Genomic DNA, 24,749 nt, shown 5'->3' with positions numbered 1-24,749 from the left:
GCAACATACTCTGCTGAAGTACCACATGGTTGGTGTAATGGTTAATGCTTTTGCTTTGGAGCCAAATGACCCAGGTTCAATCCCTGGTTGGAGCAAGGTCTTTCTGCAATGGTGTGACTTATAGGTATCACTTTGGACGACATGACGTTTGTGGGTGATTTTGGACGACATACTATACTATGACTTTTTTGACTGATTTTGGACGACATACTAACCTATGACTTTTTTGACTGATTTTGGACGACATACTATACTATGACTTTTTTGGGTCATTTTGGACGACATACTATACTATGACTTTTTTGACTTATTTTGGACGACATACTATACTATGACCTTTTTGACTGATTTTGGACGTCATACTAACCTATGACTTTTTTGACTGATTTTGGACGATATACTATACTATGACGTTTTTGACTGATTTTGGATGACATACTATACTATGATGTTTTTGACAGATTTTGGACGACATACTATACTATGACCTTTTTGACAGATTTTGGAGGACATATTTTACTATGACGTTTTTGACTGATTTTGGACGTCATACTAACCTATGACGTTTTTGACAGATTTTGGACGATATACTATACTATGACGTTTTTGACTGATTTTGGACGACATACTATACTATGATGTTTTTGACTGATTTTGGACGTCATACTAATCTATGACTTTTTTGACTGATTTTGGACGACATACTATACTATGACTTTTTTGACTGATTTTGGACGACATACTATACTATGACTTTTTTGACTGATTTTGGACGACATACTATACTATGACTTTTTTGGGTCATTTTGGACGACATACTATACTATGACTTTTTTGACTTATTTTGGACGACATACTATACTATGACCTTTTTGACTGATTTTGGATCACATACTAACCTATGACTTTTTGACTGATTTTGGACGACATACTAACCTATGACTTTTTTGACTGATTTTGGACGACATACTATACTATGACTTTTTTGACTGATTTTTGACAACATACTATACTATGACTTTTTTGACTGATTTTGGACGACATACTAACCTATGACTTTTTGACTGATTTTGGACAACATACTAACCTATGACTTTTTTGACTGATTTTGGACGACATACTATACTATGACTTTTTTGGGTCATTTTGGACGACATACTATACTATGACCTTTTTGACTGATTTTGGATCACATACTATACAATGACATTTCTGGGTGATTTTGGACGACCTACTATACTATGACTTTTTTGACTGATTTTGGACGACATATTACACAATGACTTTTTGACTGATTTTGGACGACATACTTAACTATGACTTTTCTTCGTCATGTTGGGCAACATACTCTGCTGAAGTACCACATGGTTGGTGTAATGGTTAATGCTTTTGCTTTGGAGCCAAATGACCCAGGTTCAATCCCTGGTTGGAGCAAGGTCTTTCTGCAATGGTGTGACTTATAGGTATCACTTTGGACGACATGACGTTTGTGGGTGATTTTGGACGACATACTATACTATGACTTTTTTGACTGATTTTGGACGACATACTAACCTATGACTTTTTTGACTGATTTTGGACGACATACTATACTATGACTTTTTTGGGTCATTTTGGACGACATACTATACTATGACTTTTTTGACTGATTTTGGACGACATACTATACTATGACTTTTTTGACTGATTTTGGACGACATACTAACCTATGACTTTTTTGACTGATTTTGGACGACATACTATACTATGACTTTTTTGACTGATTTTGGACGACATACTTTACTATGACTTTTTTGACTGATTTTGGACGACATACTATACTATGACCTTTTTGACTGATTTTGGATCACATACTATACAATGACATTTCTGGGTGATTTTGGACGACCTACTATACTATGACTTTTTTGACTGATTTTGGACGACATATTACACAATGACTTTTTGACTGATTTTGGACGACATACTTAACTATGACTTTTCTTCGTCATGTTGGGCAACATACTCTGCTGAAGTACTACATGGTTGGTGTAATGGTTAATGCTTTTGCTTTGGAGCCAAATGACCCAGGTTCAATCCCTGGTTGGAGCAAGGTCTTTCTGCAATGGTGTGACTTATAGGTATCACTTTGGACGACATGACGTTTGTGGGTGATTTTGGACGACATACTATACTATGACTTTTTTGACTGATTTTGGACGACATACTAACCTATGACTTTTTTGACTGATTTTGGACGTCATACTAACCTATGACTTTTTTGACTGATTTTGGACGATATACTATACTATGACGTTTTTGACTGATTTTGGATGACATACTATACTATGATGTTTTTGACAGATTTTGGACGACATACTATACTATGACCTTTTTGACAGATTTTGGACGACATACTATACTATGACTTTTTTGACTGATTTTGGACGACATACTAACCTATGACTTTTTTGACTGATTTTGGAGGACATACTATACTATGACTTTTTTGACTGATTTTGGACGACATACTTTACTATGACTTTTTTGACTGATTTTGGACGACATACTATACTATGACTTTTTTGACTGATTTTGGACGACATACTTTACTATGACTTTTTTGACTGATTTTGGACGACATACTATACTATGACTTTTTTGACTGATTTTGGACGACATACTATACTATGACTTTTTTGGGTCATTTTGGACGACATACTATACTATGACCTTTTTGACTGATTTTGGATCACATACTATACAATGACATTTCTGGGTGATTTTGGACGACCTACTATACTATGACTTTTTTGACTGATTTTGGACGACATATTACACAATGACTTTTTGACTGATTTTGGACGACATACTTAACTATGACTTTTCTTCGTCATGTTGGGCAACATACTCTGCTGAAGTACCACATGGTTGGTGTAATGGTTAATGCTTTTGCTTTGGAGCCAAATGACCCAGGTTCAATCCCTGGTTGGAGCAAGGTCTTTCTGCAATGGTGTGACTTATAGGTATCACTTTGGACGACATGACGTTTGTGGGTGATTTTGGACGACATACTATACTATGACTTTTTTGACTGATTTTGGACGACATACTAACCTATGACTTTTTTGACTGATTTTGGACGACATACTATACTATGACTTTTTTGGGTCATTTTGGACAACATACTATACTATGACTTTTTTGACTTATTTTGGACGACATACTATACTATGACCTTTTTGACTGATTTTGGATCACATACTAACCTATGACTTTTTTGACTGATTTTGGATGACATATTACACGATGACTTTTTGACTGATTTTGGACGACATACTAAACTATGACTTTTCGTCGTCATCTTGGGCAACATACTCTGCTAAAGTACCACATGGTTGGTGTAATGGTTAATGCTTTTGCTTTGGAGCCAAATGACCCGGGTTCAATCCCTGGTTGGAGCAAGGTCTTTCTGCAATGGTGTGACTTATAGGTATCACTTTGGACGACATACTATACTATGACTTTTTTGACTGATTTTGGACGACATACTATACTATGACTTTTTTGACTGATTTTGGACGACATACTGTACTATGACTTTTTTGACTGATTTTGGACGATATACTAACCTATGACTTTTTTGACTGATTTTGGACGACATACTAACCTATGACTTTTTTGACTGATTTTGGACGACATACTATACTATGACTTTTTTGACTGATTTTGGACGACATACTATACTATGACTTTTTTGACTGATTTTGGACGACATACTATACTATGATTTTTTGACTGATTTTGGACGACATATCACGTTTTTGACTGATTTTGGACTACATACTATACTATGACTTTTTGTTGTCATGTTGGGCAACATACTCCACTGAAGTACCACATGGTTGGTGTTATGATTAGTGCTTTTGCTTTGGAGCCAAATGACCCGGGTTCAATCCCTGGTTGAATCAAGGTCTTTCTGCAATGGTGTGACTTATAGGTATCACTTTGGACGACATGACATATATGGGTGATTTTGGACGACATACTATACTATGACTTTTTTGACAGATTTTGGACGACATACTATACTATGACTTTTTTGACTGATTTTGGACGACATACTATACTATGACTTTTTGAACTTATTTTGTGCGACATACTATACTATGACTTTTTGTCGTCATGTTGGACGACATACTCCACTGAGGTACCACATGGTTGGTGTAGTGGATAGAGCTTTTGCTTTGCAGCGAAAAGACCGGGGTTCAATCCCTGGTTGTAACAAGGTCTTTCTGCAATGGTGTGACTTATTGGTATCACTTTGGACGACATGACTTTTTCAATCACATCTCTATGTCAAAGTATGACAACACTGTGATGCTCCGAAGTGGCCTTGGTTTTTCTCCTTCTTTCGACCTTTTCCCATTCATGTGTATGTGGAAATTATTTGCATTTTTTTTTAGATTTTTGTCACCATGGTTACTCCAAACGTTTAGAAAAGTCATAGCACACCTTTCCCGATCAAACCGCATGTTTTCATATAGGATATGTTGGGGTTTTTGCAAAACTGTGGGACTAGTTACGCGCCATAATATGGGAAGAAGAGGAAAAAGAAGTAACGGAATAAGCTCGTAGAATAACAAGAGATGCTTGCGGTGGAATGCATTTTAGCGAGAACTCTAGGGATTTAGCATTAAATATAAGAAGCGCCAAATTCCACTACAAAGAAGTGTGTCCTGTTTATCTGGGAGACTGACACAATTTGGTATTAGGTAACACGAAATACTCACACTTTGTGCAGATGATCCTGGGTCTCTCCCAGCTCCCGTCAGCCCGGCAGCGAGTGGTGGGAATGTGACGCTGGTAGAAACCTTCAGCACACTGGTAGCGTACCACTGAGTGGATGTCATAGTGTGACCTCCGGCGACCTATCAAATGGGCATTCTCCACTGTGGGCGGAGTCCCACACAGCACTGCCAAAAAATAATGAAATTAAGTTATTATTCAAGTCTTCAAATAATGTAATAATGTAGAAAAAAGCTGGTGTACTTTATACCCTTGTTTCTATCAGTCTAGGGTCAAAGAGCACAATATCTTCATTCATATAGTAGTCTGCAGTTTCACTTTTACATGTGAATACAAATTAAGCCACAATCCTTTATTATTATTTTTTCAATGCACAAAGTCACAGGTGGGTTTTTGCCTGTAGATGGCAGCATTGTTGCTAGTTGATTGTTGACTTTTACTGTGGAGGGACCAGAGGAAAGCAATCATGCAACAGACAGGGAATACAGCCAAACCACAGACTCCTGAGACCACAAACACTCAAACTACTTTCTTAATTTTCTCCCTGTCCTTGTCCATCTTTCTCCATCCTTTGCTATCTCATCCTGAACATCCTCAGTATCTTCAGCGTTCTCACTGCTTTCACCTCACAGCTGGTCAGATTAAGAAAGTTGGTTTCCTTGCTTGGTTTTCAACAGCTCAAAAGAATCTCAGCTTGTACTGACAAATAAATCAGACTTTATGCCTGGGCAAAATGTGTGGGAGCGCAAATGCTCTAAAAATATTTGACAGAATTTCATTCTTCACACAAGTTTGTTAATGTCTGGCACATATGCTTTTTGTGACCTTCAAATGTAGGCACAACAGGTGACCAGCTGGTCCACAATAACACTCAAGCGACCAGATTACATGAAAACAGCAAAATCTCTGCACACGACATGTATAATATACTGAATGAAACCAAACAGTTCATTTAGCCCAGCACTTATTTCGCAGTACCTGTGCCCTTCTTGCAGATGTAGGGCAGGTTGTAGTTGCAGGGCACGTCGTTCCACTTGCCATCCTCATGGGCAATGGTCACCACGCAGTCCTCACCACCTGCAAAGAAGTTGTCGGGCTGGCTCTCCCTCCAGTTCTCATAAACCTGTACAAGAGCAAACACCAACATTCAACTTTATTTGTTTTCATTTGTCATTATTCTAACTCTGGAAAGCGCTGATTGTTCATCTTTATAAAAGCAACAATTTCCCCTATTTTCTGATAAATTGTCCAATTACTGTTGCGGAGAAGTGATTATCAGGTGAGACAACCAAGGATGGAGTTTCAGTGATGAGATAAGTTGATCTGAGGAGAACTGAGACAATGCCAAACATGAACAAGGAGATGATTAACAGTTGGGCATCCTCTGTCAGTCTGCCTGTGAATCCCAGAGTTATTGTATATCTAAGGTTTTGGAGAAAAGGGGGAGAGGAGAGAGACATCAGGTCACAATGTCTGGTGCCTTCCTCTGCTGATACCTAGAGTCGACCCTGGGGAGGACTGCATAGTCGAGTTATCGGTCCTCTGCCCTAGTTAGGTTAAGTTCAACAAAGATATAATGAGGCACACTCTGCAGACAAATTATGGGTGTCAGGGTTACACAGAGTTGCAGCTGGCCTTGTTCTGAGTTTGTTAGGGTTGTGCTTTTTCTTTCATCTCTTACAATTACAAATTGAATTTAGCTTTCACCGGGAGACAGTTTTACTTCAAAATTAAGCTTTAAAAGGTCCTGAAAACATTTTCTATCAGCATTAGCAACAGAGCAGCGACTTTGTGAAGTTAAGAGTTTCGGTTTACCCTATGTATCAGTGTTTTTTGGGTAATACATGCTTCAGGAACAAGAACCAATTGTGTTGTCTCCAGAAATGCAGCTTTTAATAGTTCAACGATGTTATAAAATTCTGTTTTTGCCATTAGAAGTTTTCCAGGGCCTTTACAACTGGTATGATGATTCTCATGCATCACTAACCAGATCATTTCCATCAGTCCACTGAAAATCTTCCTCCACTGTACGGTCATTCAGTCCGATCCAGGCATTGTCGTGACCCAGACCTGAAAAAGAAGAATCTTAAACTTAATTAAACTGTGAAAACCATGCAACATGCCACACTGGGTGTCACCTCCTGCCACTTTGTTATGTGCCCTGTATATTACATATTTTTGTTCCTAAATGAACAGGTCCGAGGGTGAATTAACATGTTCTAGTAATTTAGTAAATACTCCATACAAATTAGGACCCACAGAAACCAACACACCGTTGATGAAACTCTGCTCCGTAGCAGAGATGGCACTGCTGAGGTGAGCACTGTGCTCTCTGCAGTCTTTCTCCGCGTCCTCCCACGTGTGCCTGTGGGTGAAGTACCTGAGGAACAATGCCATGAAAGTGGAAATGAAAATAACATATTTCATACATTATGCAGCGAGACAAGTGTAAATGGTTCAGAGCGCAGCAGTAAGTATGTCACGGATAACTCAAGGGTATGAAGAAGTAATGCAGATAGATGGGGCACTTGAGGTTGCAGCAGATACATATATTGTGTGACTCCATTTATTCTCTCTGTGCAGCCATTTTTTGTCATCACTCCTACCTGTAGCAGTGGCCGTGGAACTTCCACCAACCATGCTCACAGCCCTCTATGTCTGTAGAGATGAAGAGAAAGGAGGAGGGGAAATGAGAAAAATTGAAATTATTCCTTTACGGGCACGTAAAACCATAGTTAAGTGCAGGAACGTGGAGAAAGATAAAATAGTGTGTCTAAGAGAGGAGGAGAGAGGAAGCAGAAGAACAATTTACTTTCTGTCTCATTCAAGAATAAAATGTATGACTCTGGCATCTTGAGAGGCTAAATGCAAGAACTGTGATTATACAGGACTGTTTCTCAATTCGTTGCACACATAGTCCTCTCTCTCTGCACCATTAGTATTCATTAATAACACCAATGCCTCTGGATTAATGTATAACTGCAAAGGTTAGATATTCATTAATCCTCATTAGTGCACAGATACACACACGCACACTCACAGGAGCTGGAGATAGCTGAAGCAAGTGAGTTGAAGAATCAGTGCTTGCCGTCCAGAAAGGTTCATTGTAGCTCACCAAATTATACTCTGACTATATTCCTTTTCTTGGCTAGTGCAAGTTTGTTTACCTTTACAGTTTCGACTGCACTTCCTGCAATCTTCCACAGAAGTGTCTCGTCACGTTATGTTGCTGTGAGTTCTGGTGTTACAGTATATGTATATACTGTGTATATATATATATATATATATATATATATAGTTATATATATATATATATTGCAGGGAGTGCAGTCGAGACAGTAAATGTAAACAAACTTACACTAGCCAAGAAAAGAATAATATTATCCATGCTTGTGTTTGAGTGTGTTGTATGGGGGATTATTAGTGCCATGTTCGACACAGACATACTTTAGGATCCAAAAGCATAAAAATAAAGCACATGCACTAGTGATGGTCCGATACTGGTCAAAATCAATGGATCAGATATCGGACAGATAAAAATGTAAAACCCCAAAATCCTATATATTGCATAAAAATCTGCAAAAGCGTTGAGCTTAGTCATGTTTGGGCTGTTTATTTCTTCTTTTTGGGAGAACAATATTTGGTAATTATGTCTTTGAAATAACTCAGCACAAGTGTGTTGTTAACGGCTTCATACGTTCATAAATGGTCTAAAATGACTGTATTGGACTGATGTTGGTATTGGCAGATACTCAAGTTTGTGCTATCGGTATCAGACACAAAACAAAGTTGTATCGTCCCCTAATCTCTTAATATGTATATAAGTCATATTGGTGCAGGCTCAGAAATGTCTCCAGTTTATAGGGTTGCCAGAGGGTTTTTACTTTTTGAGCACTTTCTAGCATACCATACATTGTTTTTAAACACTATTATTTTGAAATACTTACTGCTTATTACCCTTAACCCCCCCCCCCCTTTTTCATCTATAAAGCTGCTTTTAGTCCACTTACAAAAAGGAAAAGAATACTTTTTGCTTGCCTGCTTTATTTAGATCAGTACAAGTTCAAATTACAGGTAATCTCTGTAATCTTCTGGAACCAGCACTTTTAAGCGATGTTTAGGGAGTGAGTCACTGTTTTTGTAAATGCACGTCCACATGTGACTTTCACACTGTCCTGATGATCAACAGGTGGTGGCAGTGATGCATCATATAAAAACATCAAATTGAGCTGTATTGCAAATACATTACACTTTTTATACTAGAACATTGTTTCAATAGGTGACACCTAAAGGAATTAAGCTGATTCAAACCTAATTTGCTTCTCAGATGATGTACTGACCGTAATCGTAACTTTTATCTACATAGAAACAACTCACTTACTTCAGTCATCTCAAGCCATAAAAAAATCCTTTTTACTACCAAAGAAAACACGAGGAAATAGTGTTTTTGATGAGTTTTATACCAACCACAAAGCATGCAGCCACGTGTGCATATAAAAGGAGACAACAATGAAACAATTGGTGTACGTAGAAACTGACATGTGGAAAATGGTGAATGCATTTTTGTGCTCAAGGAAGAGTCAGTCGGTATCCATCACAGTGTGTGACACAGTGTCTCACAGTGCTGCACGGCTGCACACTAATCAGGATTATTTCCACCGGCACCTTTCGCTGTTGGTATGAGATGGTTGCGAATCTTAATAAGCTCACCACAGCGGCTGCACACAACAATGCACGAGAACACAATGCATAATAAAATCCCCCTCAGATAGCTCGGAGTCATGTGTTCTTTATCAGTGTGCGTGTGCGGTTGCTGCCTCTCACCTTTCTCACAAGTGTCCCCGCCGTAGCTGGGTAAGCAAAGGCAGAGGAATGAATCAATCTTGTCGATGCAAGTGCCTCCATTTTCACATGGCTCAGACTGGCAGTCATCAACATCTGCAGAGAGGGAAAGAAAAGGCAGGCATGAACAGATGGTTTGCAGGTCTCAAATTCAAAATGTGTTTCCTGCCGAGGAGATATTGTTAATAAACAAGGGAGAGAAACTGCTGTATGTGGGTGTTCACGACCTGACATGAGAAACGCTGGTTTAAACAGCAGAGTGTCTTCATGTTGGTGTGTTACAGTGTCGTAATTCAAAAAAGGAGTGTGATGAGAATACAGACAATCGAATACACCCTTTACATTTTTTGCCCTCATTACCCCACAGAAGACGCCTTCCATGTGTTCTGTCTTTCCTTTTGTCTCCGGCTCTTTGTCTCTCTTTACAAAGGGCTGCACGAAGGAGAGACAGAGGTCTGCACATTGCATTGCTTATTTCTCGAAGCTGTTTAAAGAGAGGACATAAATTTGAAGGACAAATGAGCACACAGGCTGGACCTGGTCTGGACCCGGGCCCCCATTTTAGCAGACGTCCACTCCAGTGGGGAAGACTTAAATAACACCAGACGAGCGACCAGCTCCAGGACAGCATGCTCTGCAGCTCACTGTGCTCGCTCACCTCTGTGTGACCAGCATAAGGAACATTTCTCTTCATGGATCAATAGAGCAAAGCTTTATGGTTGGAAATGTGGTGCATGTAATCCTCTTTCACCACTGTGGGGTTATTTTGGTCCCAAGATAACAGACATACGCGGCACCCCAGGACTGCAGAAAACTATTAAAACTAACAGCGAGCGTGCAGAGAGAAAGCTTACAAGTTTAAATTTCTTGACAGTGAAAATCTACTGTAAACATTTCAGACAGCTCAAACTAGGATGACCTCTAGCCTCACACACGGTTTCATTTGTCACACTGTCCTCACTCTACACACTGAAGGTTTGATGTTATTCATTAAACCTTGAGCCTAAACTGTTTTTTGAATCATCTCAAATCACATTTCCTAAGCTTTAACTTTTTCTGTGACATCAAACTGTTTTGGGTTTGACTTTAATCTGACAGGAGAGGCTATTTATCTGTTTTTAAAGATGGCAGCTCTTCACAGAGTGATGGAGGAAAATGGTGCTGTTGAACAGATTTGTGTTTCCTTGCAAACATTTTCAATTTTTTTTTCAATAAAAGGTCAGTCATTGTGTATATGTAAGATCAAAGATCGCTTAGACATTAAAGTACGAGAATGACAGGGTTTTTTTAATTGAAAAATGTGGCCTTAAACAAATTTTAAATCACAAAACCCCCATATGTGGGAACAACACTGTGGCAGGACGTATGTTTTCAAAAATATTGTGAAATGTTATATTATAAGGATTAGAAGAAGCTCCTATATGTATTATATGATATTATATTATATCATACATTTTTTATTAACACTGGAGAAAATGAATCCACAGGTCAGAGTAGTATTTGATGACTCAGACCGCAGGCACAATAAAAACTAAATGTTAAATGGTTGCAATAATTGTAATAATTGGTTGCTCTTCTTCAATAGCATATGATGTCAATTTTATATTTATCATGTTGCCAGTTTTTTCCCAAAAAACCTGACATGGCACATGGTCAAAACTTTGAGTTTGGAAAACATCGTACATATCAATAATAATAACCCTAATGAATGTCATTGAATGACCTTGATGTATGCTAGCGCACAGTCAAAGACGCATCACTCAATTCTCTCCCCATAAAAATCAGTCCAGCTCCTCATTGTTGACTATAATAAAACCGCACCTGTCTTCCCTCTCATCTGGTATGCAGAGGGCGAAGCTTCCCCTCAGAGAATTAGTACCACAAATTCCACAAATCCGTAACAAATCCGTTACAGCATATACTCGTACATCAGCGACTGTCACTTTGATTGTCTCCCCGTCTGTCCATCCCTCTTTCTGTGACACTGAACACGGTGCGTACTGAGGTGTTCACCGCCCAAGCGGCTCCGTGAATACAGATGATAATGTTGCCGTGTGTGAATTATTTCTATTCATAAAGTGATCACTTCCAATAGGAATAGCTGCCTAATGAGCTGAGCATGTGTTAAGGAACAAATTAGGCCTCCTAAGACAGATGTACACATTGTGTCAAAGTGTCAGACCAGTAGGGTTCGCAAGCAGCTGCTCGAAATCTACATCTGACACGAGGCATAAGGGTGAAGAGCAATACCAACATGCACATTATGCATTCATGGTATCACGATATGCATAGTACAATTCCTGAAGCCTTTCAGACATTTTCAGGCTACTCCAGTGAATTTAATATCTGAATTATGTTTATTGCATTGATGCAAGAATTGTCTAAATTCAATATAATGTTGTTCTTATTATTTCCAGACAAAAGATCCACAACTAATGTGAACTCTGCTTCACCTGTTAACAGTCTGTCCATGTCTTCTGTGTACTGGATTGTGGGATAGTAGTGTCCGTCAAGATCCCATACAAATGATTAATATGTAGTTTATTTTGTCAGTTTTCTACTCAGGAAAACAGCGTGACAGCTAGTCTGTAGCTACGAATATATATATATATATATATATATATATATATATTATATTATATATATTATATTAAATGAGACTTGGACATCCAAAACTTTGATTGGAAATCATGTTATGCAGCATCAACACAATTAGAGGTGGGTTAGGTCTCTGGATATATTTGAATGAAAAGGGGCAAAAAGACATTTCGTTAAAACCAAAAATTAAAACACATATTCAATCAAGCACAACTAGTTGAGACACATTTTCCTCTGTATTGTCCTCATCGTGATGGAATAAAACACCTTCATTGAATAAAATGTTCTGGTGCACTGATGGTGACACAGTGGAACGGTGGTTTAATTGAATGTGTATATGTGGCTGCCTATGGGAACGTATTGAATATGATTTGTGGGGCTGTCAAATGATTCTTTTTTTTCCTTGATTGTGAAAATGTCATGATTCATCAGATTTGCATCACTTGTTTTAAAATTCTACACTTTTGCAATCACACCAGTTTTTAACAGCTGCAGCTTCATCCGCTTATTTCTTTGTTTCATTGATGGATCTGCAGTCTTTTCCCCAAAAGTTGAATTATATTCTAGTGTCTTTAGTTGCACACTCTCTGTCTTTCTTGGTAGATTGTTTGATCTGGGCATATTTTCTAAGTATGACGCAATAATGATAATAATACCGAAAAAAAAAACCTTGCCAGTAAAATCAACCATATATTGGTATCTACCATATCTACCCAACCACTGCTCAACCTCATCCTGGACTTGTCCTGTCAACAGGCCGTTAAAGACCCCTACGTCAATATGCACAGAATGATGCAGAGCCGACTTCATTAAGCCTCGTGGTGGGTCTGAGTGGGACGTTTGATTGCATGTGTGTTTGAGCGTTACTCACCAATCTCGCAGTTCTCCCCAGTGAATCCCTGTGGACAGTAGCAGCTGTAGCCGGTTCCCTGAGGAAGGCACTTTCCTCCGTGCAGACACGGGTTTGTCACGCAGGGCTCCACCTCCACTAAAAGAGACGCATGGAAGAGGACGGAGGAGGAATTACATTTCTTTGTGTTTGTTAATGTGATTCATTTTGGCAGCGACAAAGCTTGTAACTAATCTCCCCGAATAGGTAAATATGACTGCAATAAAATACATTTTCTTTGTCAATTAATCCATCCCTTATTCTCTTTAAATTTCAAGAACTTGTTTGGTCCGTAAATGGTTGATTGTTGTTTATATATATGTTCTGTTTACTCTCATAGAGGAGAAAAGAAAAGTGGAAACAGGAGCGAAGAGAACAGTTTTTCTTTTTATTTAAATGGTCCGATAACAATATCACAGTCTTCAATTTGTGATACAGATATGAGTCGGATATACATTTACCATGTACCTAACATGGAGCAAAACGTTATGCTCCAACTGCATGGAAGACATTTGCAGCCCTTGCAGTCCTGGTCACATGACATCTTTCTTTACAGCATGTTTCTTTTTCCAATATCTGGTCCAGTGATTATAGCAATTATTTGACATTTTCCCTCATCTTTGTTTGGATTCAGGATAAAATAAACACCCGCATCATACAAAAAAAATCAAACAAACAAAACATGCTACCCTAATTTTCCATAATTGCAGTTCAGCTGAAAAGCTGTGGTTACAACTCGCGCATATCCATTTCACACTCTGTGTTTTTTCGAAGGGATCAGGAGCCACGGAGCCTCAACCTCTCCATCCACTCGCAGCCACAGTTGTCATGGTTACTGCATGGAAAGCGAGCCTTGGCTCACTCCACCAAGCATAGTGGGCAGCGTGAGAACTTCAGACATTAGCCACCCTGGACAGAAACGAGCAGACCTCCTGCTGAGCGCCTTGGCCCCGCTATTCACCCCCAAAATGTCTTCACGTGTGTGGTCTCCTTCCACAATTACACATTTCCATATCAATTGACACAACACCACATGTTTCTCCCCTGAACTGCTCATTATTACACTCGTTCATCCTGGCCGCAAAAGCTCGGCTGTGGGACTCTTTGTTCTGCCAGCTCTCTGTCTGACACTGAGGACCGCTTAGGGGGAGGTGGTTTGTGAAGTTAACAGTGTGTGTGTGTGTTTGTGCAGGTTTGTGTGTTTGCATTCACGCAGTATGATGAGCGAAAAATCAATACCTTGGCTATGATTACACCCGGCAGCCGTTCCTGCCCAATAACTAACCAAGTCTTGTATCCTAAACAATGGAAGTCTCAAGACTGGCAGGGTTTCAATCACAAGGACCCCAGCAGAGAAAGATTCTTCGATAGCTCCACTTTCGGCTTCACCATTATAGATTTATGATAGATTTTACAAAGTAAACCTCTCGGCTCACGATTTGAAAAATCTGCTGAAGTCAGGTGCTAAAGCCAGCCATGCATTTTATTTAATGTACAGCAGACCCAATGTGCACTTGCACCCGGTGCATCAGCGAAGGTCAATGGCACGTCTTGACAAATATAAACTGTTATGACAAGCAGATTTACTACAGTGTGTGTATGTGTACGTGTGTGTGCGGGAAAGATAAACCTTGTGTGACTGGCCATTCATTATAGCGAGTGGTGCAGGAAAATCAATAGCGGGCAGAAGGAACTGACAAAGTGGACTGTCCCTCGCTCCACATGCAGTGGCTGACACCACTGGTCCAAACAACAATAATAAGCTGGCAACAGCAAAAGCCAACTAATACGTTTGCAGAGATAAAACTGCGAGTGGATAATGCAGTGCTGAGATCGTATATTAGTATTTATCTGCACATTACACATGGTCTTTGCTGCAGACACTGAGGAAATAAGGTTTGCATTGGAAATAGGATTCTGGATAAGGAGACTCATTTCTGTGATGGCAGAGGATAAAAGATGAAAACGGACGAAAGAAGAGTGTTTTTGTGGACTAATACCCCGATTCCACTGGTCAAACAAGCTGTTTAATCCTGATTTTAAAAGTAGATTTTTTATTATTATTATTATTTAAAATCGCAATTCACTCCCAAATCAAATGACTGCATGTGGGTTTATATCGGCTTTGACTCTGATTGGCATCAGTGGTAATGTACGACTCGTTGAATGCTCTGATTTCTTCTTCGTCTGCTCTGTTTTTGGCGATCCTTACCTTTTAAAACTTAGAGTAGTGCACATTGCTCAGAATTTATTTCATCAATCAGATCATCTAAACGATTGATTTAAAGACAGACTGAAATTAAAGACGCAAACTACTAACCTCTGTAAACATGATCACTTAAGTGGTATCGTGTTGTTGTTTCTTTCCTTCCCTCGACTCGTTTAGTTTCCATAAAGTCCATGATCTCAATTCATGCACAGGTGAAGAAAAAACACCACTGGGCAGAATAACCAATGGCAATGGGAATGGTGTGTATTGCCGTTTTTAAGTGGGTGCACCTGGGTTTACAAATCCTTTTTTTCAATGTGAAAAAGGCTTAAGTGGGAATTTGTGTGTCTGTGATGTGTGTGTGTGTGTGTGTGTGTGTGCACTCATGTACATGAATCCAATTCTTTCATTGATTGAGCTGACTGATAAAGTGCTCCGCGATCTAGTCACAAGAGTGAATACTGACCACCGACATGAAACCCGACCACAGGAGACTGAACAGGAGCCGAGAGTGTGTGCGCGAGTGAGAGAGATGTCAGCTGAAAGCCATTACTCTGGTCCAATCTCCTGCAAATGTATCCATCCACATCCTTTCCCCTCAAATCTATCAGTGTGTTTGTATGTTTATGGCCTTCCGCCTGCACGACTCCAGGGTCTCCGAGTCAATCAATCTCCTCTCCTACTGTACACCAGCAGTCCAGATGGATGCCCTCGGCTGCTTGTCAGTACAGTTTACAGCTGTTCTCTATCTGTAGACTCCCTCACACACTGAACAGGAAGCTCAGTCGCGTCTGCTGCAGACATGAGCGGGAACATCAACAGCAGCAAAATAAATCACCTTAGAAATGTGTGATCGCATCATGTCCGTGGGGCTTTAAGGCGCTTTGAGGCCCCCCCCGCCCCCCCCTCACACACACACACACACACTCTCATTATCAAGTAAATAAAGAAGTAGTAAACTAGGTGGCCAGCCTGGAGCTTCAGTGAAAAGCACCGTGCAGTCCTGCAGACTTAATCATCAGATTGTGCGTGGTGACAGTGATGTGATCTCTGCTTCTGGTCGGAATAAAATCTTTTGAATAAAAAAAAGCCAGAGGAGAGGACAGAGCAAGGGTAATGAAAAGAGTATTACGCGATCATTTCTGTTCTTTTACAACCACTGTCTTATTTTCCTCTTTTGACTGATATTCCCGTTGGTGATGATTGTGTTAGCAAGTTCTGCCTCTGGTTCAGAACTCAGTGGCTTTGCAGCAAGGACAGAAACAGCTGCCTATGAGTGTGTTTCAACAACACATTATATAAATGGAAGGGATTCATTGATTCGCAATTTCAAGTCATTCAGTAACATTCCACCTTTTTTTTATCTTGCGAAAGTTATCAGTGAATTGGATGATTACTTTTTCCTTTATATTTAATGCTATCTGAAGAAGAAACATTATTCTTATTGTTTAGATAATGTGACAGTTAAAAGTTCCTTGCATTAAACTCTTTTTGTCATTGTTGTTTCTTGTCAGTGACACTCTCAGAAACAAAACAGGCAACTGCAGAGGAGAGAATCAGCTTCCTGTTGCCCCCCCCCCCTCCGGCATATGTACGCCCAGTGCATTTGAATGTTAATGTAAAATATTGTTTTTTTATCTGAAAACACTATGGAAGCAGCCTGTAACATAACACCGGTGACCCCAAAGTCTACCCATCCACCATCATCCATTCAACATTTGAAAGTTCTAAATATGCCAGACAAACAGTGCTTACTTGTTGGTCCCAGAGTTACGGTACTGACATTCGCCCCTCTGCTGCTCTCCTCCTCCATGTTGCCAGGTAACAGGGCCCCCGAGCCCACAGCGTGAGACCAAGCCGGCTCCTCCTCATCCACAGGCACTGACAGCAGTGGAGGATAATCCAGAGAACTGTTCTGACCTGCTTTCTTCACTGGGACCCAGTGAAGCAGTGTTGAGAGGTTAGTGGAGCTGTGCTGGTTATTTAAGTAGTCAGGCGATGGCGATGGGTCTCCTGATCCCACCATTTGAGACAGGGACTGGGAAGAGGGTGATGATGGTGAGAGTGATGAGTTCTGGGAAGTCAGCGAAGGTGACAAAGTGTTTGGAGAGGAGGAGGAAGAAGAAGAGGAAAGAGATGGTGAGAGGGAGGGAGTGTGGGATTCAGTCATGGCTTGAGATGACTCAGAAGAGAAGGCTGAGGTGGATAGTGTATCTGCCAAGATTGAAGGTGATGGAGTTTCTGCTGGCAAAGTAGAAAAGGATTTGAATGTGGAAAAGTTGGTATTTTCCAAGCCAGTTGTGGTCATCACTGTGGGCTCCAGTGAACTGGCAGTGGGAGTAGGGGTTGTGGTTGTGGTGGTGGAAGCAGTAGACTGTCCTTTTCTGTGACCCCTCTCTCTAGATCTTTCTCTGGATCTTTCTCTTGGTTTATTTGTTCCAGCTGGTCTCCGTGAGACTTGTATTTCCCCTTTTGCCTCTGCACCGGTGAGTTCTCCACTCCCCTCATCATCTCCTTTGCCCTTCTCCTCTCCTTTCTCCTTCTCTTCCCCTCTGCTCTTGTCCTCCCCTCTGTACTTTTTCCCCCTCCCTCTGCCACCTCTGCCACCTGCTCTCAAGGCCACGGTCTCCTCCTTCTTGTCACTCTGCTTGGTTGTGGTCTCTGCTTCAACACGGACCCAGCTATCTCCGCTGGATGAAGTGATTTCAGGTGCAGAGCTGGAGGTGGTGGGTTTGTGGGTCTCTGAAGTCCCCGAGCTCTTAATGCTTTCTGTAGTCATAGCAATACTGGAGGCAGCGAATGTCGATGCCAGAGGAGTAGGTGAGTCTTCACTGGCTGGTGTAGAGTTCTCCTTCGGGGGACTGTTGAACCATGAACTTCCCCAAGAAAACAGACCTGCAGAGGGCATGAAATACACAGAAAGAAAGTAGTGAGTGAAGTCAGACAGAGAGAGAAAATAACAAAAGATAAAGCCAAGAGTGATGAACAAAGTCAAATCATTTCATGGATTTTCTCTACCTTTCCAAGGGGGAGACATAATAAACAGTTGTCTGGGAAAACCTGTCTGACATACAGTATTGTTCACCGGGTTTCCTCTTTCACTAGACTTGCACCATCTCTATTTCAATATAATCCATGCCAGCAAGACAAGCTCTGTGAACACTGTAAAGACAACATTTAAAAAAAAATAAGTAAATAAAAATCATTTCCTATAAAAATCAAAAAGCATTTTCCTGCACAGTGCAGAATGAATTACTGTGTGCTGAATGATCATTTACTAACCTGCAGGTCTTTTACACCATATTTCATGAGTAAATGCAGGTGCAACACAGATACAACCACTCAAAGAATTTAAAAAATCTGAAATAGTTTGCCTTTGTATTCAGGTGCTGTCATGTAAGATGTAAATAGCATGTTTACCTCACTATATTGCAGAATTATTAGACCCAGGAGGAAATAGTGATGGTTTCCATTCCCAGTGCAGCCAAATCCAGATGTTAATGGGTCTTAATGGGTTTTTAACCAGTGGGAAAAAGACTAACAATGTAATAAAAGTGGCCTATATCAATGTGTTTGAAGAAATAACACTGAATGTAGTCAAACAGAGAGAGAGAGAGAGAGAGAGAGACTGCCTGTGAACACAGACTTACTCACTCACAACGACAACAAAGTGTGAAACTAAGAACCTACATGCTCTCGCAAATTGCCTCAAAATACAATCAACAACTATGTAACACAGACACTGACCATTTTAAAACCAATTCCCTCTACAGACAGCACATAAAACCCCATAAACCTCAAAGAACCTGAGGGAACGGCTGTCTCCAGCACAAAGAAGTACATGGTGTTGAGTTAAAATTTTACCCTTTCCTACATCACCTGCCTGTGACCATGTTTAGAGAATCTGATCTTTTTAACCCACTATAAATGTGCCCCTGTGTAAATAATGGGAATGCAGCTAAAGGCGGACAGTTGGGAGACGTTGGTGCAACCCTGTGGTTACAGAAACAAGCGCATCTTTTCTATTTCTGGGGTTTGGGTGAACAGCAAAAACAGCTTCACTTTGTGTTTAAAGCTAATGATGATGATTTCCATTTGACCTCACAAGCATATCATTTTATATGCAGATGACACTGTTGTTTTTCTTACAGTCTATCTACAAATCTGACTGTTAAACTGTCATACGGGTCACTTAGAGCTTCAGGCTTGGCAGGTGACTTACTGAGGGCATCAGTGTGTGGCGGTGTTTGGATATTTTCTTCCTCTAGTTTTTCAGAATTAATGAGATCATTTTTTGTGAGATTATCGTGAGCTCCTTTTTTTTTGGCTGTGTTTTTCATAAATTCAGAAAAACACAGCCAAAATAGTTTTTTCAAGTGAATGCAATACGCTTCTGTAGGGACCAGTGTGTGTGTGTGTGTGTGTGGTGCCGTCTGTGACATTGTTTGGATAAGAAACACATGAGATGTCTCGTCTGTTTGTCTCTTAGTCGCATACCAAACAGTTCACTTGAGCCAAAATAAAATGCTCACTCACTTTTTTGATTGTCATTTTGATTTTCCCTGCACTCGCCGTCACTGACAATACGAAAAATAAACTAGACTAAAACTAACTATATTTGAAGATAAATATATGCTAAGCAGATACTGGCACATCAGGGATTAAATCCCAGCTGAAAGGATATAATGAACATCCACACACCTAGTGATGAAGTACTGGGCTGATCAATCTTTTTTGTCACTGTTTCCTCTTCCTCTGACTTTCCAATTGGTGACTGGGTTCCCTCCTCATCTCCAGTCCCTGACAGGTAGTTCCAAGGCTTCCAAATGGACTTGACAATCTTTGACATCACCTGAATTAATGAACATATGAACAGATTTTTATTTTATTTTTTTTGCTGTATTTTCCAACCTCATAACTAAACCATAAAATCACACCAACCTTCTTCTCAGCAGCAGTGGGTTGCACTGGAGGTTGGAGAAACTCCTCTGAGTCAGGACCAGGCTCCAGTGGTTCTCCCCAGTCCAAGGAGCTCTGTCCTGAGATGAGCTGGAGAGTCACAAAGAAGGCTGAAGACTCTGTGGACCAGGGGTCTGTGGGTGAGAAGACCAACACATATACAGTATATGTTGCAATCAAATATACCTCAAAATACAAGCAATATCATTTACAGGCATCAATATTTGACTCACGAGCATCAGTGCTGTGAAGAGCAGCCTCCTCTTCAAGATCAACCAATCCTGTCCAGTTGGTAGGTGAGCCATCACCGCCGTGTAAGGATCCTGCATGAATATATATAACATGTCTAAATCTACTGTTTGGTAGTTTGATTTTTTTATTAATCAGCTGGTTACAGACAAATGTAAAACCTCTTGAAGTGACAGTTTGATGCGTAGTCAGGTCTGGACTCTCTGTCTCTGTGGAGTCAGCATCACTTAAGCCTGTAAGGTAGCTCCAGGGCTTCCACAGGGAGGTGTAAATCTGAGAGACAGAGCCTGTGTTCTTCGTGTTACCTAGGAAACAAGTTGATGAGATTGTTCACATGGCAGTCACTGGATGATATTATGCAGTCGGTTTTACCGTTTTAATTTTGCAGGATTAGGCCAATATCAGTCTACAGTCTAAAGCTTATCGCAGAAGCAGACATCTCGGTAGATGACATTGCGATCCTGTCCCTCTGTTTTCCTCTCCTGTCACTCCAACTGTCTCACACATACATGATGGCCCGGTAGATAACGTGGCTCAGGAATCAGAGTTGCCATAGCTACAACAGTGGTAATGTCATTTGTTTTCATTCAAACTGCATTAATAGCTGTCAGAGCCTCCACGGCAACAGCAACATTTCTCTCATGAGGGAGACCGAGGTAAAATCAGTGCAGTATTTCATTTCTTGGCCATTTTTGCTCCACACATAACAAAAATGATATCTATGTCACTACAATCCACGAGTCCAAAGTAGTACATAGACAAAGCCTTTGGCTTAACACCAGAGTTACAATACCTCTGTAGCAGTAAGCATCATATAGCACTGTGGTGTTGTCGGCAGTGTTGTTGGGTGTGATGGTGCGGACGCCCTGCTGGCTCCCACCGCAGTCTGGGCGAGGCCAGGTCACCGGGTAGCGGACGCTGCCATCAGACAGCCAGCCGGGGGCGCAGCTGTCCAGTCCAGCTCTCCAGGCCAGATAAAGCTGCCCCACGGTGGCCAGCTGTCCCCCAAGGGACACACAGCGGTCTGAAGCTGAGGACAGAGACAACCTGCCCGGGACTGAGGAGTGAAACACCTCACCTGAAGGAGCAAGACCATGACAGCGTGTCAGAAAAAAGAATGACCAATGACCTCTCGCAGAGAGACATCTGGATAGATAACTGTATATGAAATATGTGAAATGAGGCCGGTCCTGGATTAAAAAAATATACCAATAATGTATCAGATGGAACAAATGGGGCATTTGTCTGGAAATGTTTTACTTTTGTTGGACCAATATGTGTTTACAACAATATAATGATGCTTGTGGGGCTGGCTTACAGTGCCCATGTTCATTTTCATGATGGGAAATGTCATCCTAACATTTTTTTATCTATCACACAGGAGCAACGAGGTGACACAAACAGCAGATCAATTCACTGCTGTATGTATTTTTATTGACGTGTATAGACACACACATCAAAGATCACATCACATCTGCGCGTGTGTGTGTACCGTCAAGTTCCTTTGCAAAGCAGTAGACATCAAACAGCTCTTTCGGGTCCCTCTTCCCATAATTCCTCACTCCAGCAGAGTACTCCTTGTGACCATAGCAACCAAGATCGGGTAGCTGGACAGAATAACTGTGGAGATGACCATGTGGGAGTTATAAATGGGTTTAAACCTTGTTTCGTTTCAATAATCACTGGAAATCTGCAGCATAAATAATATCTCGCGGACTGTTATTGTCTGAACAATATCGTGTTGGTTCTTATTAAAACCTCAAATCAATAATAATAGGCAAGGTATTGAAATAGATTAAAAAATAATGAACAGAAAATAAACACCAGGGATAACGAGCAGAACATGATCCAGAACTGAATATTAACAGCAGGTAATTGAAAATAAAGAAAATGTTTTCACACAAGATGATTAACTGGCATATTTAGAAATATGTTTGTTTGTTTTTTAACTGTGGTATAGTTTTAAAAAGAGATGGAGCATTGCCACGTGAGATACCATTAAAAATAATGACTACTTTACAGCAAAGATGAGAACCTAAGGATATGAACTGTTTGTACTGGATGTTTTTAATTCCACACAGAATATAGAGCAATACATTAATAATCAAATATAGAATGAATACGCTGCAGCTTTTGCGACTTTCGTTAGTCAAATGATGAGTAATATTTTTAATGATCATTTTCACGATTCATTAATTGTTATTAATTAAATTAATCGTTGCGATAAGAACGTTTGGTCTTTTTTCTTTTCCACATTCAGCTTATGGCGTTAGATCTACTTCATCACTTTTGGAAAAGTCATAGCCACTTACGTCATAAAGTGAAGATACAATTGACACAAAAAGTACAAACTTTATGCAACTAGCAAGAAGCCATATTATGTAAAGGTGGAACGAGCAGAGGCAATTTATTCCTCACCGCACGGTCTGATCATCCAACCATCCGGGTGCACAGCTGGCAAAGCCATCATAGTATGCTGCCCACAGTTGGGCTGGTGTGGCAATCTGCGCAGAGTTTTCCTGGCAGGCGCGCTGTGCCTCTGCAAATGAGAGGGCGTAGCGTGCACTGGGAGCCTGGTAGTGAAACACCACACCTGGATGAGCAGACAAAGTTCGGAGTGAACTTTTTTTTTTCCATTCTTGTTTAAAACACAGTTGAGTTTTAAAATCAATATATTAGTGAGACGTAAACAATAAGCATGTTGTTGCTGTGTGTTTCAATGAGAGAAATAAGTGAAGAAATGAATACGAGCAAAACAAACCAAGATAATTAAAAGCTATGTGGGGTCAATCTTTGTCATACTGATATGGCAAATCATCAAATTCCTGTTTTATATCTGATATCTTAAATTAGCGACAAGCTTTCAATGCAATGACACAGAGGTTAATGAAGTTAGAAGAAGAGTGTTAAACCCATTTGTGTTATTACTGCTCTGTCTGTCATGAATCTGTCCTTCAGGGTGTGGCACTAAACTTTTGTCACAATGAAATAGTTGCACTTACCAGAGACCACCAGGGGCACAGTGTCTCTCTCGTAGTCGTTACCAATGACAACCTGACAGTGGTAAGTGCCCGAGTCGTTGGTACGGAGACTGGAGATCTCCATGGTAGCATTGAGAGGACTGGCAGCGTACCCTGGCAGCATGACACGGCCACTGAAAGCCTTATTCAGCTTGATTACATCACCTTTGGCAACGGAAGAGAGACGTTTTTGTCCACGACAAATGTTTACAAGGCATCGATCATATCTATCTAAATGATGACAGACGGTACATTGAAAAGGACCCAAGATAAAAGAATAAGATTGGAATGCATGTGCAAGAGCTTCAGTTGTCAAATTGTATTGTTTTTTTGTTTTTTTTGGAATATCTTCAGATTCACTAAGACTCAGCTTTTGTCTCTGGCTCTTTAGCTGCTAAATGCTCCGGTTTTATGTTGGCCATTTGTTACGCACTGAAACAATGAACTGAAATATGTTCAAACTATAAAACAAAAGAAGCGAGGACCATTCATTCGACCTGTACCTATAGCTTTGACTTGAAACTCTTCCACTCCACAATAAAAAAATGTTTACCATTTGAAAGCCGGGAGCTTGCTACTGTCATTTTGTTCAGTTCTCTTTCTAGTATTCATTAATTATAATTACCCTGAGCTCATAATAATCTGTGACAGGCCCACTTACACTTAGCCACAAGATCCATCGCTACTCTAAAAATATTTAGCACAGCTTTAAAAAAACAAAAACAAAACAGTCATGTTCTTTTGACTTTGTTTTTACCTTTAGCTGAAAGCACAATCTGCTCCTGAGCATCACCGTTTCCTCCTGCTGGGAAACTGGTGCGAGTCCACAGCAGGTGTGGAGGCTCGCTGGACGGGCCGGTCTGCAGGGTGAAGACACACGGGAGGACGGCTTTGCCTGCCAGTGTTTGTTGTACTGCAGGATGGGTGATCCTACGCATGTTCACGATGGAGGAGGCATCGCCTGGAGAGTAACAACACGAGAACACAACGTGAGTGAAATGTGTCATTTAAAATGCTGCTCTAGTTCGTTATGTGTAAGTACACAAAGTTGGAAGTTTTGTTTTCATGACCATGATATACAGGCTCAGTGTAACCATGACAATGCCATCCTCTAAACAGACAACATAATATTCTACAACGAAATTGTTGAACAAATCAATTTTTGTGGTTTCACGTTCCGTAGACCTTATTTTAA

The 24,749-nt window shown here is 40.4% G+C and overlaps 1 protein-coding gene across 1 annotated transcript in view; it reads right to left on the bottom strand.

The window, feature by feature from the left end:
* The window catches only part of LOC131466605 (neurocan core protein-like), a 44,812-nt gene that overhangs the window by 7,116 nt on the left and 12,947 nt on the right, over positions 1-24,749 (bottom strand). Inside the window, exons 3-19 of the mRNA XM_058639978.1 lie at positions 24,312-24,515; positions 23,537-23,719; positions 22,953-23,127; positions 22,027-22,154; positions 21,328-21,612; positions 20,696-20,839; positions 20,519-20,608; positions 20,268-20,419; positions 20,028-20,178; positions 17,082-18,221; positions 13,100-13,216; positions 9,613-9,726; positions 7,395-7,446; positions 7,062-7,168; positions 6,776-6,858; positions 5,767-5,911; positions 4,773-4,955 (exon numbers count right to left, since the gene is read on the bottom strand). Coding sequence (XP_058495961.1) covers positions 4,773-4,955; positions 5,767-5,911; positions 6,776-6,858; positions 7,062-7,168; positions 7,395-7,446; positions 9,613-9,726; positions 13,100-13,216; positions 17,082-18,221; positions 20,028-20,178; positions 20,268-20,419; positions 20,519-20,608; positions 20,696-20,839; positions 21,328-21,612; positions 22,027-22,154; positions 22,953-23,127; positions 23,537-23,719; positions 24,312-24,515 — 3,453 coding nt within the window. The remainder of the gene's footprint in view (positions 1-4,772; positions 4,956-5,766; positions 5,912-6,775; positions 6,859-7,061; positions 7,169-7,394; positions 7,447-9,612; positions 9,727-13,099; positions 13,217-17,081; positions 18,222-20,027; positions 20,179-20,267; positions 20,420-20,518; positions 20,609-20,695; positions 20,840-21,327; positions 21,613-22,026; positions 22,155-22,952; positions 23,128-23,536; positions 23,720-24,311; positions 24,516-24,749) is intronic.

Source organism: Solea solea, chromosome 1, assembly GCF_958295425.1.
Source record: "Solea solea chromosome 1, fSolSol10.1, whole genome shotgun sequence".
Lineage (NCBI taxonomy): Eukaryota > Metazoa > Chordata > Actinopteri > Pleuronectiformes > Soleidae > Solea > Solea solea.
This window is presented reverse-complemented; position numbering and strand designations above follow the sequence as displayed.